The sequence below is a fragment of the Pleurodeles waltl genome, chromosome 10 (assembly GCF_031143425.1).
Source record: "Pleurodeles waltl isolate 20211129_DDA chromosome 10, aPleWal1.hap1.20221129, whole genome shotgun sequence".
NCBI lineage: Eukaryota > Metazoa > Chordata > Amphibia > Caudata > Salamandridae > Pleurodeles > Pleurodeles waltl.
In genome coordinates this window covers 835,984,822-836,001,588 of record NC_090449.1, presented here as the reverse complement: position 1 = coordinate 836,001,588, position 16,767 = coordinate 835,984,822, and the positions used below count along the sequence as shown (strand labels likewise).

General features: G+C 46.1%; 1 protein-coding gene across 2 annotated transcripts in view; it reads right to left on the bottom strand.

Moving 5' to 3' along the window:
• CNTNAP2 (contactin associated protein 2) overlaps nucleotides 1-16,767 on the bottom strand; it is a 2,759,350-nt gene that overhangs the window by 1,803,668 nt on the left and 938,915 nt on the right. For both annotated transcript variants that reach the window (XM_069211508.1, XM_069211509.1), the window contains exon 4: nucleotides 10,972-11,119. In XM_069211508.1, coding sequence (XP_069067609.1) covers nucleotides 10,972-11,119 — 148 coding nt within the window. The remainder of the gene's footprint in view (nucleotides 1-10,971; nucleotides 11,120-16,767) is intronic.

Genomic DNA, 16,767 nt, shown 5'->3' with positions numbered 1-16,767 from the left:
GAAGTCACCTTCCTTCAAAGGGGACTCACACCTTCTTGTGAAATCCTGCCTTGCCCAGGCAAGGCCTCAGACACACACCAGGGGGCTGGAGACAGCATTGTCAGAGGCAGGCACAGTCCTTTCAGATGAGAGTGACCACTCCACCCCTCCCTCCTAGCAGAGATGGCTAATCAGGAAATGCAGATCACACCCCAGCTCCCTTTGTGTCACTGTCTGGTGTGAGGTGAAAAACAACCCAACTGTCAAACTGACCCAGACAGGGAATCCACAAACAAGGCAGAGTCACAGAATGGTTTAAGCAAGAAAATGCTCACTTTCTAAAAGTGGCATTTCCAAACGCACAATCTCAAAATCAACTTTACTAAAAGATGTATTTTTAAATTGTGAGTTCAGGGGTCCCAAACTCCACCTGTCCATTTACTCTCTAGGGGAATCTACACTTTAATCATATTTAAAGGTAGCCCCCATATTATCCTATGAGAGAGACAGACCTTGCAACAGTGAAAACGAAATTGGCAGTATTTCACTGTTAGGACATATAAACCACATTACTATATGTCCTACCTTATCCATACACTGCACCCTGCCCTTGGGGCTACCTAGGGCCTACCTTAGGGGTGCCTTACATGTAAGGAAAGGGAAGGTTTAGGCCTGGCAAGTGGGTACACTTGCCAAGTCGAATTTACAGTGTAAGAATACACACACAGACACTGCAGTGGCAGGTCTGAGACATGATTACAGAGCTACTTATGTGGGTGGCACAACCAGTGCTGCAGGCCCACTAGTAGCATTTGATTTACAGGCCCTGGCACCTCTAGTGCACATTACTAGGGACTTACTAGTAATTCAAATATGCCAATCATGGATAAACCACTTACATACAATTTAAACAGGAGAGCATATGCACTTTAGCACTGGTTAGCAGTGGTAAAGTGCTCAGAGTTGAAAAGCCAACAGCAACAGGTCAGAAAAACATAGGAGGCAGGAGGCGAAAAAGACTGGGGATGACCCTGCATAAGCAAAAGTCCAACACGACCCCCTACCAGCCTAAAGCCAGGGGAGAACAATCAATACCTTGATGTACTTCCCTGATTGGGGCGATAGAACAAGGACCCAGGCCCACAACAGCAGGGGCATGTTCCAGTTCTACGCCTTCCTGACTCCAGTTGGATCCCTCTGTCCATACTCTCAGGGCCCACTAAGCTAACCCATGGGGAACCCTTCTCCACATCTACAGACACCATCTGTGCAGCACCTAACTTTACTTTGCTCACAGATGAATTGTAATGGGCAGATAGTACCACCAGGGCCAACACAGTGGTGTTGCCCACTCCACCCCCGGGGTGTGACTCTCGTCCCCCCCCCAGGGGCAACTCTGTCCACCAGGACAGCAAGCCACGGTGGCCCCGGACAACTGTCAGGGATGAGAGCCCGACCTCAGGCCTCTCCAACCACTGTGACTGCGGAGAGTGGGGGGCGGTAGCCTCAGGTGCCTGGCACCCTTTGACCACTCTCTCTTCCACCAGGTCAGGGATGACAACCTGACCCTGGTCCTCCCCTCTGGGGCTCTGTACCCTCCCTGCAGAAGCGGCACCCCCAGAGTCCAAAACTGTCAGGGTGCTTGTAGAAGCAGTCCTGCACAATTCTTCCATCAGTGCAGGGATGTTAACCTGCAACTGATCCTCCAACCTGGGGTCTGTACCTTCAGGTTGGACCAGGGCTAGGGGTGAGGCTTCCCTCCCCCTGCCCTCTCTTCTGGGGTCCTGAACCACCCAACTAGGAGCGGCCCCCCCAGAAGACAACATGGTAGGGGCACTGTTAGCAGTAGCCCCTTCCTCCAGGTCAGGGGGGACACCCTTAACCTGGCCTCCCAATCCAGGGTCTGTACCCACAGACTGGATCACTGCCTGGCAACCCAGGACTTCCTGGGGGGCATACCTACCCCCTACCAGGTCAGAGTTTACCCTCTGAACCTGGTCATCCAACCCAGGGTCACCACCCTGCGGTTGAACCACTGCCTGGCACACCAGGACTTCCTTGGGAGCACACTTACCCCCCATCAGGTCAGAGTTTACCCCCTGAACCTGATCATTCAACCCAGAGTCACCACCCTGCGGTTGAACCATTGCCTGGCACACCAGGACTTCCTTGGGAGCACACGTACTCCCCGTCAGGTCAGAGTTTACCCCCTGAACCTGATCATCCAACCCAGAGTCACCATCCTGCGGTTGAATCATTGCCTGGCGCACCAGGACTTCCTGGGGGGCACACCTACCCCCCACAAGGGAAACACTTTCCCCAAGGGCCATACAAGAGTCTGGCTGGCGCAGGTCTCCTGACCTCTGCCCATCTGACAGAGCCTGGATTCCCCCCAGCCCAGAAATGGTCTCACCAAGGTCATTCCTGGGGGGCTCTGCACTCAGAGCTGACCCCTGACCCTCCAGGTTCTCCACTGGGGTCCGCAACCCCCTCTCAACCCTCTGTCTGGACTTCTGCAACCCCTCACTAGGAGTGGTACTGCCAGACACCAGAACTGGTGGGACGCTGGCTACAGCCGCCCCCCCAAGTTCTCCTGACACTGTGGGGTCTCCCTCAACAGATGGCCCTATGGTACAGGCTAGGCTCCCCTCCTGGGGTTCCCGCAGGGAACCCTCCAGGACCTGGGACCGGATCTCGGGCACCTTGGGCCTCAACCCATCCCCATTCCCTCTCCTCTGAGACTGGACATGGGGTCCCTCACCCATCCCACTACACTGGGACCTACCTGGGACACTACAATCCTTCCCTACCTCACCTGGTTGGGAACTACCTAGACCACTCCTCTCAGGAGCACCCCCAAATGCCTCTTCAGACTCTCTGGTACTCACCCAGAAGTCTGCCTCCATTGTAAGCTCCCTGGGGGCAGAGAACTCACACTCCACCTGGTGTTGGCATAGCTCTGGAAAATAAGGACTAGACATATGCTCTCCAGCAATTACATCACTCAGCCCCTCACATGAATTAACCAAAGTACCCTTCACCCAACCATCCAGTGACTCTGCTTTGAAAAAGCACCCCACATCACCCTCCTGAGACTGGTGAGACAGTACCTGACTGTCCCTGACACTCAACCCACACTCTTCTGGGATGTTTTCACACTCCATAACCAGGACTTCTACCTGGGGGGAACCCCTCTCCCTGTCACTCTCAACTAGAGTCAGTAGAGTGTCCCTCCCACCAGTAGGAATATGACTCCCCATGCCAGTTCCCCAATCCACCTCAGAGACCCTGTGCATCACTGGAGCTACCTCATACCCCTGAACCTCCTGGCGTGTGTTAACTCCCTCCTTCAAGTAGGGCACCACCTCTCTGGGCATGTGTACTTCTGCAGCATCACTGGATATACAATTGTTGCTGCCACCATTCCAGCTGGACTCAGCCCTCATGACTTCCAGCTCTTTCAATTTAAGCTCGTAAGCATAAATCATTTTTTTAATCTCTAAGTCCCTCCTCCTTTCTGCCAGGACTAAGGCTCTCTTCTCCTCGGCCCTCTTAAGCTCTTCCAGACTCCGGATTCGAGCTAGGAGCCTATCATCTCTTTCTGTTCCCTCCTCAGGGCCACTGCCCTCCTCTTTGGAGTAGTCCTCCTCCTCAGAGTAGTTATCCTCCTCAGACTCATTTGGTGGTGTTGCCTGACAACGTTTCAATTCATCCTGAAACAGGGCTGACTCAAGATCCTCCCTTCTGGATTCCTTGTTCACAGCCAGTCCCCTTTCCATGCAGAATGCTTTAAGCTGCCACTTTTTATACATAGATAGGTGCCAGAAATTGACTTCCATTTCTGCAAAAGGCTTCACAACCAAAAAACAAAGTCCAAAAGTATCATCAATACTTCCAGGAGGACATCAGAGAACAAAAAGCAGAATCACAAGACAAGTAGTATGCGGTCACGTAGTGGTCTGAGATCAAAACAGTAGTGTACACTTAATCACTGTATGTCAAGTACAAATACAAGTCCAAATCCCGACCGCTGGTCACCAATGTTAGAAATGGGGTCTTTGGTTGACAGTCAGGTTACCCCCTGTTCAAGCAAGGACCCTCACTCTAGTTAGGATAAAAGAGAATCACCCTCAGCTAACCCCTGCTTACCCCCTTGGTAGCTTGGCAGAGCAGTAGGCTTAACCTCAGAGTGCTGGGCGTAAAGTATTTGTACCAACACACACAGTAACTTAATAAAAACACTACAAAATGACACAACACCAGTTTAGAAAAATAGGAAATATTTATCTAGACAAAACAAGACCAAAACGACAAAAATCCAACATACACAAGTCAAGTTATGATTTTTAAAAGGTTTAAAATAAAAAGAGTCTTTAGGTAGTTGTAACAACACACTAGCGCTGCTAGCGTGTAAATGTACCTGGTTTGCGTCAAAAATAACCCCGCACGGGCTGTGCGCGTCGAAAATAACCCTGCACGGTTATATGCGTCGAAAACAACTCGGCACGGCGATGCGCGTCGAAACAGCCAGCCACGCGACGGTCCGAAAGTCCCGCGGCGCAGGTTGCGATCTCTCAGCCTTCGTCAGCGATGCTGCGCGTCGTTTCTCCTGCTCCGGGCGTCGATTCTTCGGTCGCGTTTCCTGCGGCGTCGTTTCTCAGCTGCGGAGCCGGCGTCGCGTCGTTTTCTCAGCCGCGATCGGATTCGCGTCGATCTTTTCTCCGCACGGCGCTCGGTGCGTGTATTTTTGTCCTTAGGCTGCCAGCCTCTCCTTTCAGGGTCCCAGGAACTGGAAGGGCACCACAGAGCAGAGTAGGGGTCTCTCCAGAGACTCCAGGTGCTGGCAGGAAGAAGTCTTTGCTATCCCTGAGACTTCAATAACAGGAGGCAAGCTCTACATCAAGCCCTTGGAGATTTCTTCTTCAAGATGGAAGGCACACAAAGTCCAGTCTTTGCCCTCTTACTCTGGCAGAAGCAGCACTGCAGGAAAGCTCCACAAAGCACAGTCACAGGCAGGGCAGCACTTGTTCCTCAGCGATCAGCTCTTCTCCAGGCAGAGGTTCCTCTTGATTCCAGAAGTGTTTCTAAAGTTTGTAAGTTTGGATGCCCTTCTTATACCCATTTTAGTCTTTGAAGTCACCTTCCTTCAAAGGGGACTCACACCTTCTTGTGAAATCCTGCCTTGCCCAGGCAAGGCCTCAGACACACACCAGGGGGCTGGAGACAGCATTGTCAGAGGCAGGCACAGTCCTTTCAGATGAGAGTGACCACTCCACCCCTCCCTCCTAGCAGAGATGGCTAATCAGGAAATGCAGATCACACCCCAGCTCCCTTTGTGTCACTGTCTGGTGTGAGGTGAAAAACAACCCAACTGTCAAACTGACCCAGACAGGGAATCCACAAACAAGGCAGAGTCACAGAATGGTTTAAGCAAGAAAATGCTCACTTTCTAAAAGTGGCATTTCCAAACGCACAATCTCAAAATCAACTTTACTAAAAGATGTATTTTTAAATTGTGAGTTCAGGGCTCCCAAACTCCACCTGTCCATCTACTCTCTAGGGGAATCTACACTTTAATCATATTTAAAGGTAGCCCCCATATTATCCTATGAGAGAGACAGACCTTGCAACAGTGAAAACGAAATTGGCAGTATTTCACTGTTAGGACATATAAACCACATTACTATATGTCCTACCTTATCCATACACTGCACCCTGCCCTTGGGGCTACCTAGGGCCTACCTTAGGGGTGCCTTACATGTAAGGAAAGGGAAGGTTTAGGCCTGGCAAGTGGGTACACTTGCCAAGTCGAATTTACAGTGTAAGAATACACACACAGACACTGCAGTGGCAGGTCTGAGACATGATTACAGAGCTACTTATGTGGGTGGCACAACCAGTGCTGCAGGCCCACTAGTAGCATTTGATTTACAGGCCCTGGCACCTCTAGTGCACATTACTAGGGACTTACTAGTAATTCAAATATGCCAATCATGGATAAACCACTTACATACAATTTAAACAGGAGAGCATATGCACTTTAGCACTGGTTAGCAGTGGTAAAGTGCTCAGAGTTGAAAAGCCAACAGCAACAGGTCAGAAAAACATAGGAGGCAGGAGGCGAAAAAGACTGGGGATGACCCTGCATAAGCAAAAGTCCAACACATGGTGACAGACTTGTTCCGTTGCCTTGCGTGCCCCAGCTGCAATGATGTCTGTATCCCTGGTGCTAATTATTTGTTGTCATAGGCGAACATGGCTCATGCATATTCACCATGACTTCAGCTTGTCTTGTTGATGCTGGCGGGGCAACCAACGTGCTACCCTCACAGTGGTGAAAGGCTTCTGCCTTTGCCAGGAGTTAAATAATACGAGTGCTGTAGTGGCAAAATACCATGTAGTTATCAGTAGAAGTGACCAGGCCTTTTTTGACTGTGTAACTGGAGTAAGGCCTACTGGTTCACTCATGTAAAGTTCAGTTGTTGTGTGTAACTCGCCATCAGCATACATCAAATTAATATGTTGTGTGTGCAGTGCGTGTGTACTGTATGTATGTGCTGGATGTATCTGCACCTGTGAATGTTAAAATAAATATGGAGAAAGTAAAATCCCACCTGACAGATATGTGAAATGTTGCACTCTTGTGAGCTGGGTGGGACACATACTAGAGGACGAAGAGACAGGCTCTTCAGTTCTCTTCAAATGCTGCTCTGTGATTCAGGGAGAGGTCACTGAAAGGGGATTGGGCGCATTTCAGATGGAGATGCTGCTGATGAGAGAATCATAAGGAGTAGGTCCACGGCCTGGGGATAAACTTTGATTCACATATCACTGTAGCTGGCATCTTGGTGTGAACCTCTAGACACTCCCATGGCCTGTGCTGTGGGTCTGTCAGATTTGACATCAGTCCTCATATGACAGGCTGCTTTCTGAAGGAAGGGCAGGGCAGAGGAGAGGGTACTTCAAAAGGATTCATACCCCCCAATACAAACACCAAATACTCAGACTCTAAATCACATTTGGTGTCTGGAAGTGAACTATAAGAAGGGGAGCTGGAAGACCCAAAAGTGTCAAGCAGCCAGTCAGGCCGCATGAGAAGGAGAAGCTCTGCAAGACTTCTGCCTCTGACCACGGCTAGGGATTTAGGTCTGCTAGTCTCCCAGCTGGGTGAGAGGACATCACTAAAGGATAATATAAGGCCACCTGCCCCTGAAGCCTGCTTGCCAAAACCACTGTGCCCTGTGAGGAAGAGGAGATCACTGGAGGTAGTGAGGACTGTAGTGTGAACAGATGACTGCTGTGCTGGATGGACCGCTGCCCATGTGCAGTGGGAAAATCGGCAACCATGTTTGCTAGAGAGTGCTGCTGTAAAGTTGCCATGCCTATTGGGCTGTTGCCCATGGGCAAATTGACAACCTGTATGCCAGAGGGGCCCATATGCGGTTGGAGAGTCAGCAACCCAGTATGCCAGAGGGAGCACTGTGAATAGGACCTTGCTGCTGTGTTGCCCGAGTGCGGAGTGGGAAAGGTGACCCTGTATGCCAGAGGAGGGCAATCAGGAAGGGCAATGATTGCTGCCTGGTTGATGCTATTATTAAGAGGAGAGCACACCGTGTTCACCCGTGCGGACCCAAGCCCTGGCCATGGATCAGAACCAGAAGATGTTGAATACCCCCATCTGTGGGAAGGATCAAAGTAAACTTACTGCTGCACTGGAGAAGTATAGAGGATGCCCAGGCCTTCTCCCTGCAGAGCCGTGAGTGATACTCACTGAAGCCTCCATGCCTGCAAGTGAGATGTTCTTGGAGACTGATTGTACAATGCCTGCTGGTGCACACAAGACTGAGGAAAGGGCTGAATGGCTGCCAGATAGTGCTTTGGCTCTGGAATACTTTTGACTTTTCTAAAGGAGTTGAATTGTACCTCCTGAGGCTAGTACTGCTAGTGGGACCTAACTCAGGAGCCTGCCTGTTAAACATTAGATCCTTGACCTTACGGGGATACCCAATTTGGGTAAGCAGTTATTTTCACTTTGCGTTCCTACATAAATATTACTTCTGTCTTTTAAAAAAAGAGTATTTGAATGGACAATCATTTATTGGTGAATCCGAACATACTTTGAGTTGCGAGCCTATGTTCACCCTCCTGTATCTGCTCCTTGCACCCCAGAGAAGCCTTGGACTGCTTGATCAATGCTACCACTGAAAGTCAAGTACCAAGGGGTACTTGGCCCAATAGCTCAGGATCCATAGTAGGTTGGGACCCAGGAGTTAAAGGTCTCAACACCCAACGCTGGGCCTAGTAGAGCCTGCTTACACCCGTGGTCCTCTGAAAAGGTTTCTGACACTCATTTTCTCCTGCTGAAAGGATCCTCTGCTGAATGGCACCCAAGCTCCAACGCTGCGTTTCCAAACTAATTATTTTTACAAATCGCAGAGATACACAGAACTGTGGTAGAAATTGAAAAAACATACAGTGCCCCTTTTTTATATTTTATGTAAAAGCTCTTGCATTAATAATGTGAAAGTATTGTAAATACTGCACGAGGAGCGTGAGGGGGGTTATTATTACATAGAATTCTTTGCACTTGTATGTGAGAGAGGTATACTAATGTCTGAGCTTAGGAATGGAGTTTACCTTTCACACATTCCATTACAATCTTTGCAGTTCACATTGGTGGTCCGCGGTTGTAGAAATAAACCACCGCTCAGGCAGAGAGCATTTTGAGGCTGTCATTTGCTCTGGTAGCTTTACCATCACTATTCACCGACATCCACGCCGTCAAAAATACGACACTGAGGCCCAGATTTATACTTTTTTGTGCCACATTTGCGCCATTTTGTGACGCAAAAGCAGCGCAAACTTACAAAATACAATTATATTTTGTAAGAGTGCACCGCATTTGCGTCAAAAAAAGGCGCAAATGCAGCGCAAAAAAAGTATAAATCTGGGCCTGAATGTTACACCTCGACTCACATTACAATGATTTGTTGTATAGAAACAATTGACAGCAAGAAAAATAACATGATTACAGTAGCTAAATACAGTAGGAGAATTATAAAGAACTACTGTAGCAGCTTTTAGTTTTGATGCAAAGAAGGAATCCAAACCTAACACATGATTAACACCTGGGGCCTGACCTACGGAAAGTTAGCGCCGACTTTGCGTCATTTTTTGACGCAAAAGCGGCATAAACTTGCATTATATTTTGTAAGTTTACACTGCTTTTGCGTAAAAAAACTGATGCAATGGCGGCGATAGCATTCAATAAATCAGGCCCCAAATGTTTATCACAGTAAATTAACACAAAATATTGTTTTCATCATTTTGTTTTACTTTTTCATCCTATGAAATTCCAAGACCCATTTAATTTAGTCGAAAGAAGGAATACGAAAATAAATATATTTTATGCTAGCTGCTCCATGAGCATTGGGCATCATGATTTTGGGCATGCTCGCTCATATAACGAATCACCGTAGTTCTGCAGTCATAATCTACATTTCCTTTAACTATAAATTAATTTGATAGCCATTATTTGTAAAGGGAAAGTCCAGGGGTGACCTTCAAATATTTGGGGTACGTGGATCAATGTGGTGAAGGTAAGAATATCGTTTATTATGATTGTGGTAAGAAGGCCAAGGATGGAATTGATATCTCGAGTGCAGTGCACCAATGCATTACTTTCGAGAGGTGAGCCTTCCGTAGAGGGCTGTCAATAAATGGTGGAGGTAAATCAAGTATTGCCACACTCAAGTAAGATACATTTCTCTGAGGAAATGCCATTAAATAGTCTAAACCTATAATCCTTATGTTTTAAGTAACAGTGGCACATTATTTACTGATTCATCTCTCCGGTGTACCTGGGAGTTGATACAGTGTCTGTGAAAAGACGTTTGTTGTTTCCTATAAATTCATGATAACTTTTTGTCAAATTAGATTTGTCAGAGTTCGATTTACCAATACCTACTTTGAGTGGCTGTACAGGGATCCAATTGAACGTAAATGTTGCATTTCCCCTGAAAGATCCGTCCCTCAAAACCGAAGCATATTAACAAATTCCTTAAGGTGTGATTCTCAGCTACATCTATCACTGAAAAAGATTTCTATCTTAAAAGGGATTCACAAAAAAATCAGTAGTACTTTAGGAAATCTATGCCATCCAAGCATTTACTGATTTACTTCAACACATTAAAAGTATGCTTGGCAAATTTGCCCCACAGGATTACCCGTGCATACGTTAATGATGCAAAATGTACATTAGCACATTTTTTGTTATTTTCCTAATGTTAAATATTTTCTCCAGGGGAAACCCCTTAGCTTATATCTACATTCAACTTGCAGGGTAATCCCACATTTCCCTAACAAAAAAATCACCTACTCCTGCTTTTAATAGAAGTAAATTTAGATGAATTTCAACAGTGGGAAATTACCCACAAGAGACATGTGAATAGTCTGACTTGTACAAGCAAGTGGATTTCCACCAACCTCTCCAGCACGCCCACACGCAGAAATATAAGGCCCATATTTATACTTTTGTTGTGCCACATTTGCGTCACTTTTTGACGTAAAAGCGGCGCAAACTTACAAAATATAATTGTATTTAGTATGTTTGCGCCGCTTTTGTGTCAAAAAGTTACGCAAATATGGAGCAAAAAAAAAGTATAAATATGGGCCTAACTATCTTACCCCTAACGCTAAACATAGGAATACAGCAATTTTGCCAAACTAGAAAATTGTACACATTTATGTACCAAAAGGATGTAAAAGTTCAGCAATCATTATTCCCTGAATCTGGGTTCCGAATTCCTGTTACCATAAATGTTTTCCACACACATACTCCTTTGGCACATAAAAAGTATTCTTTTAATGTCATAAATATTGTAAGTACCCCAAATGTGTTTGTTACATCACTTTAATCTAGTTATTACACACATAATTCAATTTTCATGAAAAACAGCCTTTTCAATGATAGAACCATGGATCCATACTCACAGTAAGGACAGCCGTAGACTTCGAAGCGCAGTCCAATTTGTCCCTCACTACTCCAGTGCAAAGGAAGAATGCGCAGGAATTGTGCTATCACCTGATGCTGAACGTCATGTCGGACCACTGATTCGGAGTTCATGTTTCCAAAAAAATCCTGAAAGAGAGCAATTGGACAATATAAGATTACAACTAAACTACATTTCCAGATACAGACATTCTTGTAATGCATGAAATAACAGGTTGTTTTTATTTTGGGAAAGATACAATATAATCAAGTTTAGAAACATATTTATTTCTTTGTCACTGAAGGAATCTTCTTTTCATTTTAAAAAAAGAGCCACAGTGGAATCAGTACTTCCTAGTCCACAACAGCTAGCGGATTATATTGACTTTGAGAAAAAAGGTCTTCTTGATTCTAAGTGCAATTGTTGAAACTATAAACTTAAAAATCCTTTGCTAAGAGAGTCATTTCAAGGGTGCCAATTGAAAGTGTCTCCACAGATTATTCGAAAGTGTGCTTTTTATTCCCATCTTCTTGACAAACCTCATATTTCATGCTTTCCAGACAGGGATGGTGCTGGTAATAGAGAAGTACTTCAAAGTGGTGGAAGAGTCATGGAGTTCCACCTGGGAAAGTCCATTATGGAATAGACCCTGGGTGTCCTATCAAGGGACACGTTTGCAGAAATGATGGTAGCAGTTTGTGTAAAACCCACTGAGCCTGGAGTTAGTGGCAGATCGGTCTATCTCTGTCACAAATCTTGCAAAGTACGCTGCGCTGATGTGTTGCAGAGACAGTAATCTTAATTCTACTTTTCCCAATTGAGTCTTAGAAAGAGGAATGGGCATCAGAGTCATTGCCTTGCAACATGGAAACTACCCTCAGCTGAGATGATTCTTCCGTTTAAAGTCTAACTGCAGTTTATGGCTGCAGTTTTGGCAATATAATTTGCCCGTTTATTGGAGGGCTTTTGTTAAACACTATAAAGTTAACTGTTTTAGATTTAGGTGAAGGTTCTCTATTCACAGGTGTCTGAAACATAAGTGGATCCTTCACAGTCAAGGTAGTTAGGATGCAGGCAACACCTTCAGGTTATTCTCTTTCTTGAATATAGAAAATAAATCGTGTTACTTCAAAAGTGTTTTGAACCAAGTTAACAGATGCGTAGCAAGGTCCCCACGGACCCTAATGTTAGCCGGGAACCTTCCCACAATTTGGACCCGGATGTCAACACCACTGGCACCTCAGCATCTCAGTAAATGAGATTATGGTTTATAACTGACAGCGTATTTTTTGTACGTACTGTGTTTAAGTTATTTTAAAGAATACATGTTGGAATAGTGATGTTTAAAACAAATTGGGACAGTACCATTTCAAAAAAGTGGAAAGGATGTAGTAATGATTTGAGAAGGTATTTTAGGGCTTTCTCAAACATGTATTTTAAATGCTGAAGCAAGAAATACATTTGTAAACACTCCGCACCTGTAATGTTGATCAAAATAGGATAGGATTTAGTGGCGCTGTCACAGGAGAAGGGTGTAGATGTTTCTGGAAGAAAATTCTGAAAAACGTTGTAGCCTCTTATTTTATTTTATACGTGAGCAGGAAATATAAATGTAGAGGGGCCATAAAGGCAAGCAGGTCTTTTGGAAGCATATTATGCCAAAATCATAATTGTTTGGGGTTTAAGGACAATAATAGAGGATTGGTTCATCATAAGGCAAAGCATTTTATTTACCTATTAATTAGTAGTTCAGCACGACTGGGTTATAGAGTGCTTTATATGAGTTCACATTGCATAAAAAACCGATTTCATGTTACACCTGAGCAGTAAAGAGAACTGTGCAGGTGAGATTTGTCTTGCTCCACCAGGTAATGGCAAATTGGATTTTTAAAAGACAGTTTGCCAAAATCATCACTTTTTCGGGTTTAAGGTTATTGGAGAGGGATGGATCCTCATAGGGGTGACAGGGCGCTTCATATAAGTTAACGTTGAAGGAGCAGTTGCGCTGTCACAGAGACGGGAAGAATCTACTGTAGGGCAACTCAACATGTAATATCACGATATATACACATGTGAGCGATAAAAGGAAGGCAAATAATATATTTACATACAATGATAAATCTAGTGGTGTCTTCCCTCTATGAGTTGATTATTCTTGCGTTCCCAAGTGGCATGAAAGATCTATTAAACGGCAAAGTTTTGTTAGGTAAATTCAACATTCAACATTTTTGTAGGTTTCATAGTGTTGGACTTTTTTGCTTATGCAGGGTCATCCTCAATCTTTTTGCCTCCTGCCTCCTATTTTTTCTGACCTGTTGCTGTTGGCTTTTGAACTCTGAGCACTTTACCACTGCTAACCAGTGCTAAAGTGCATATGCTCTCTGTGTAAATTGTATGTAATTGGTTTATCCATGATTAGCATATTTGATTTACTAGTAAGTCCCTAGTAAAGTGCACTAGAAGTGCCCGGGCCTGTAAATCAAATGCTACTAGTGGGCCTGCAGCACTGGTTGTGCCACCCACATGAGTAGTTCTGTAATCATGTCTCAGACCTGCCACTGTAGTGTCTGTGTGTGCAGTTTTAACTGTAAATGTGGCTTGGCAAGTGTACCCACTTGCCAGGCCTACACCTTCCCTTTTCTTACATGTAAGGCACCCCTAAGGTAGGCCCTAGGTAGCCCAAAGGGGAGGGTGCAGTGTATGGTTAAGGTAGGACATATAGTAATGTGTTTTATATGTCCTGACAGTAAAATATTGCTAAATCTGTTTTTCACTGCTGCAAGGCCCGTCCCTCTCATAGGTTAACATGGGGGCTACCTTTAAATATGATTAAAGTGTAGATTCCCTTTGGGAGTGGATGGACATTTGGAGTTTGGGGTCTCTAAGCTCACAATTTAAAAATACATCTTTTAGTAAAGTTGATTTTAAGATTGTGTGTTTGAAAATGCCACTTTTAGAAAGTGAGCATTTTCTTGCTTATACCATTTCTGTGACTCTGCCTGTTTGTGGATTCCCTGTCTGGGTCAGTTTGACAGTTGGGCTGGTTGCACCTCACACTAGACAGTGACACAAAGGGAGCTGGGGTGTAGTCTGCATTTCCTGATGAGCCATCTGTGCTAGGAGGGAGGGGAGGAGTGGTCACTTACACCTGAAAGGGCTGTGCCTGTCCTCACACAATGCCGTCTCCGACCCCCTGGTGAGTGTCTGGGGCCTGGCCTGGGAAAGGCAGGATTTCACATTCAAAAGAGACTTTACTTTGAAGTAGGCCTACTTCAAAGGAGTAATTGGGTATAAGAAGGGCACCCAAAACCACAGACTTTAGATCACTTCTAGACATCAAGAGGAACCTCTGCCTGGAGAAGAGCTGAAGAGCTGAGTAGAAGTGCTGCCCTGTCTGTGACTGTGCTTTGTGGAGCTATCCCGCAGTTGCTGCTTCTGCCAGAGTAAGAGGGCAAAGACTGGACTTTGTGTGCCTTCCATCTTGTGAAGAAATCTCCAAGGGCTTGATTTAGAGCTTGCCTCCTGTTGTTTGAAGTCTCAGGGACAGCAAAGACTTCTCTCTGCCAGCACCTGGAGTCTCTGGAGAGACTCCAGTTCTGACAAGTGGTGCCCTATCCAGTCCCCGGGCCCTTGAAAGGAAAGCTAGTGGAAATCCAAGGAAATCAACTTTGGACCGACGTCGCTGCTGAATCCTGTGATTTTTGCTTGAACGCGATGATCTTCGCAGGCCCAACGCCGCTGCAGCCCCGCTGAAGTCCGCGACTTCGTGGAAGTCGCCACACCACGTCGTGACCGATGCCGCTTGAAGTGCGCGGATTCAACGCTTCGCATAGACACCGCGATCCCCGACTTTGCACATCCACTTGTTTTCACTCTTCACCGAAGGTACTGTACTTAGGGGTCTACGCGACTATGTGTTAGGCACCGCTGGTGTCGGCTTGTTAGGAACAACTCTGTCACGACGCCGTGTTAACACCTCATCGAAGCATTTTGTGTTTCTAAGCGCTATTTTTGAGTTTAATCTTTAAAAATTCATAACTTGACTTGTGTATGTCGGATATTTGTCATTTTGGTCTTGTTTTGTTTAGATAAATATTTCCTATTGTTCTAAACTGGTGTTGTATAATTTTGTAGTGTTTTCATTAAGTCACTGTGTGTGTTGGTACAAATACTTTATACTCTGAAGTTAAGCCTACTGCTCTGCCAAGCTACTAAGAGGGTAAGCAGGGGTTAGCTGAGGGTGATTCTCTTTTACCCCGACTAGAGTGAGGGTCCTTGCTTGAACAGGGGGTAACCTGACGGTCAACCAAAGACACCATTTCTAAATTGGTGATCAGCGGTTGGGATTTGGACTTGTATTTGTACTTGACATACAGTGATTAAGTGTACACTACTGTTTTGATCTCAGACCACTACATGACCACATACTACTTGTTTGGTGATCTTTAATTTTTCTCTTAAGGACTCCTTTTTGTTCTACTTCCATGATTTTGCTGATCCCTTGACTGATTCTTTTGACTTCATTGGGAACTTGTTTTCTGCCGTTGGAACTTTGCACTTGTTGCCACCATGTCTCAATCTGGAGATGCAACAGCTGGAGCTGTGTTTGAATTAGGGAAACTGAAGAGGTACTCAGTTGCTCAATTGAAACAGTTCTGTGAAGATCTTGCCTGTCCCGTTAAGAGCTCCGCCAGGAAGGGGGAGCTGCAAGAGGCATTGAGGACCTGGGTGACAGCCAAGGAAGCTGGGGGGCACACAGAAGATGTGGATGGGAACGTGCAGAGTCTACACAGTGTTGTAGTAGAGGTACCTGTTACACCTGGGGGGAGGGTCTCCAGGAGTGGTAGCAGTAGGTCCTCTAAGGGTCTGACTCCTAAAGATATGCAGGACAGACAGGCAGAAAGGGCTCGCCGGTTGGAGTCAGAAAAGTTGAGGATGCAAAGAGAGTTCGACGAGTGGAAAAGAGACTTAGAGATAAAAAGGATGATTTTGGCTTATGAGCTAAAACTGGAAGAGCTGGCAGTCAGGAGGGGTGAGTCCAGCTGGAATGGTGGCAGCAACAATTTCATATTCAGTGCTGCTGAAGAAGTGCACATGCCCAGAGATGTGGTGCCCTACTTGAAGGAGGGAGTTAACACACACCAAGAGGTTCAGGGGTATGAGGTAGCTCCAGTGATGCACAGGGTCCCTGAGGGGGATTGGGGAACTGGCATGAGGAATCATATTCCTACTGGTGGGAGGGACACTCTACTGACTCTAGGTGAGAGTGACAGGGAGAGGGGTTCCTCCCAGGTAGAAGTCCTGGTTATGGAGTGTGAAGACATCCCAGAAGAGTGTGGGTTGAGTGTCAGGGACAGTCAGGTACTGTCTCACCAGTCTCAGGAGGGTGATGTGGGGTGCTTTTTCAAAGCAGAGTCACTGGATGGTCAGGTGAAGGGTACTTTGGTTAATTCATGAAAGGGACTGAGTGATGTAATTGTTGCAAAGCATATGTCTAATCCTTATTTCCCAGAGCTACCCCAACACCAGGTGGAGTGTGAGTTCTCTGACCCCAGGGAACTTACACTGGAGGCAGACCTCGGGGTGATTACCAGAGAGTCTGAAGAGGCATTTGGGTGTGCTCCTGAGAGGAGTGGTCTAGGTATTTCCCAACCTGGTGAGGTAGGGAAGGATTGTAGTGCCCCAGGTTGGTCCCAGTGTAGTGGGATGGGTGAGGGACCCCATGTCCAGTCTCAGAGGAGAGGGAATGGGGATGGGCTGAGGCCCAAGGTGCCCGAGATCCGGTCCCAGGTCCTGG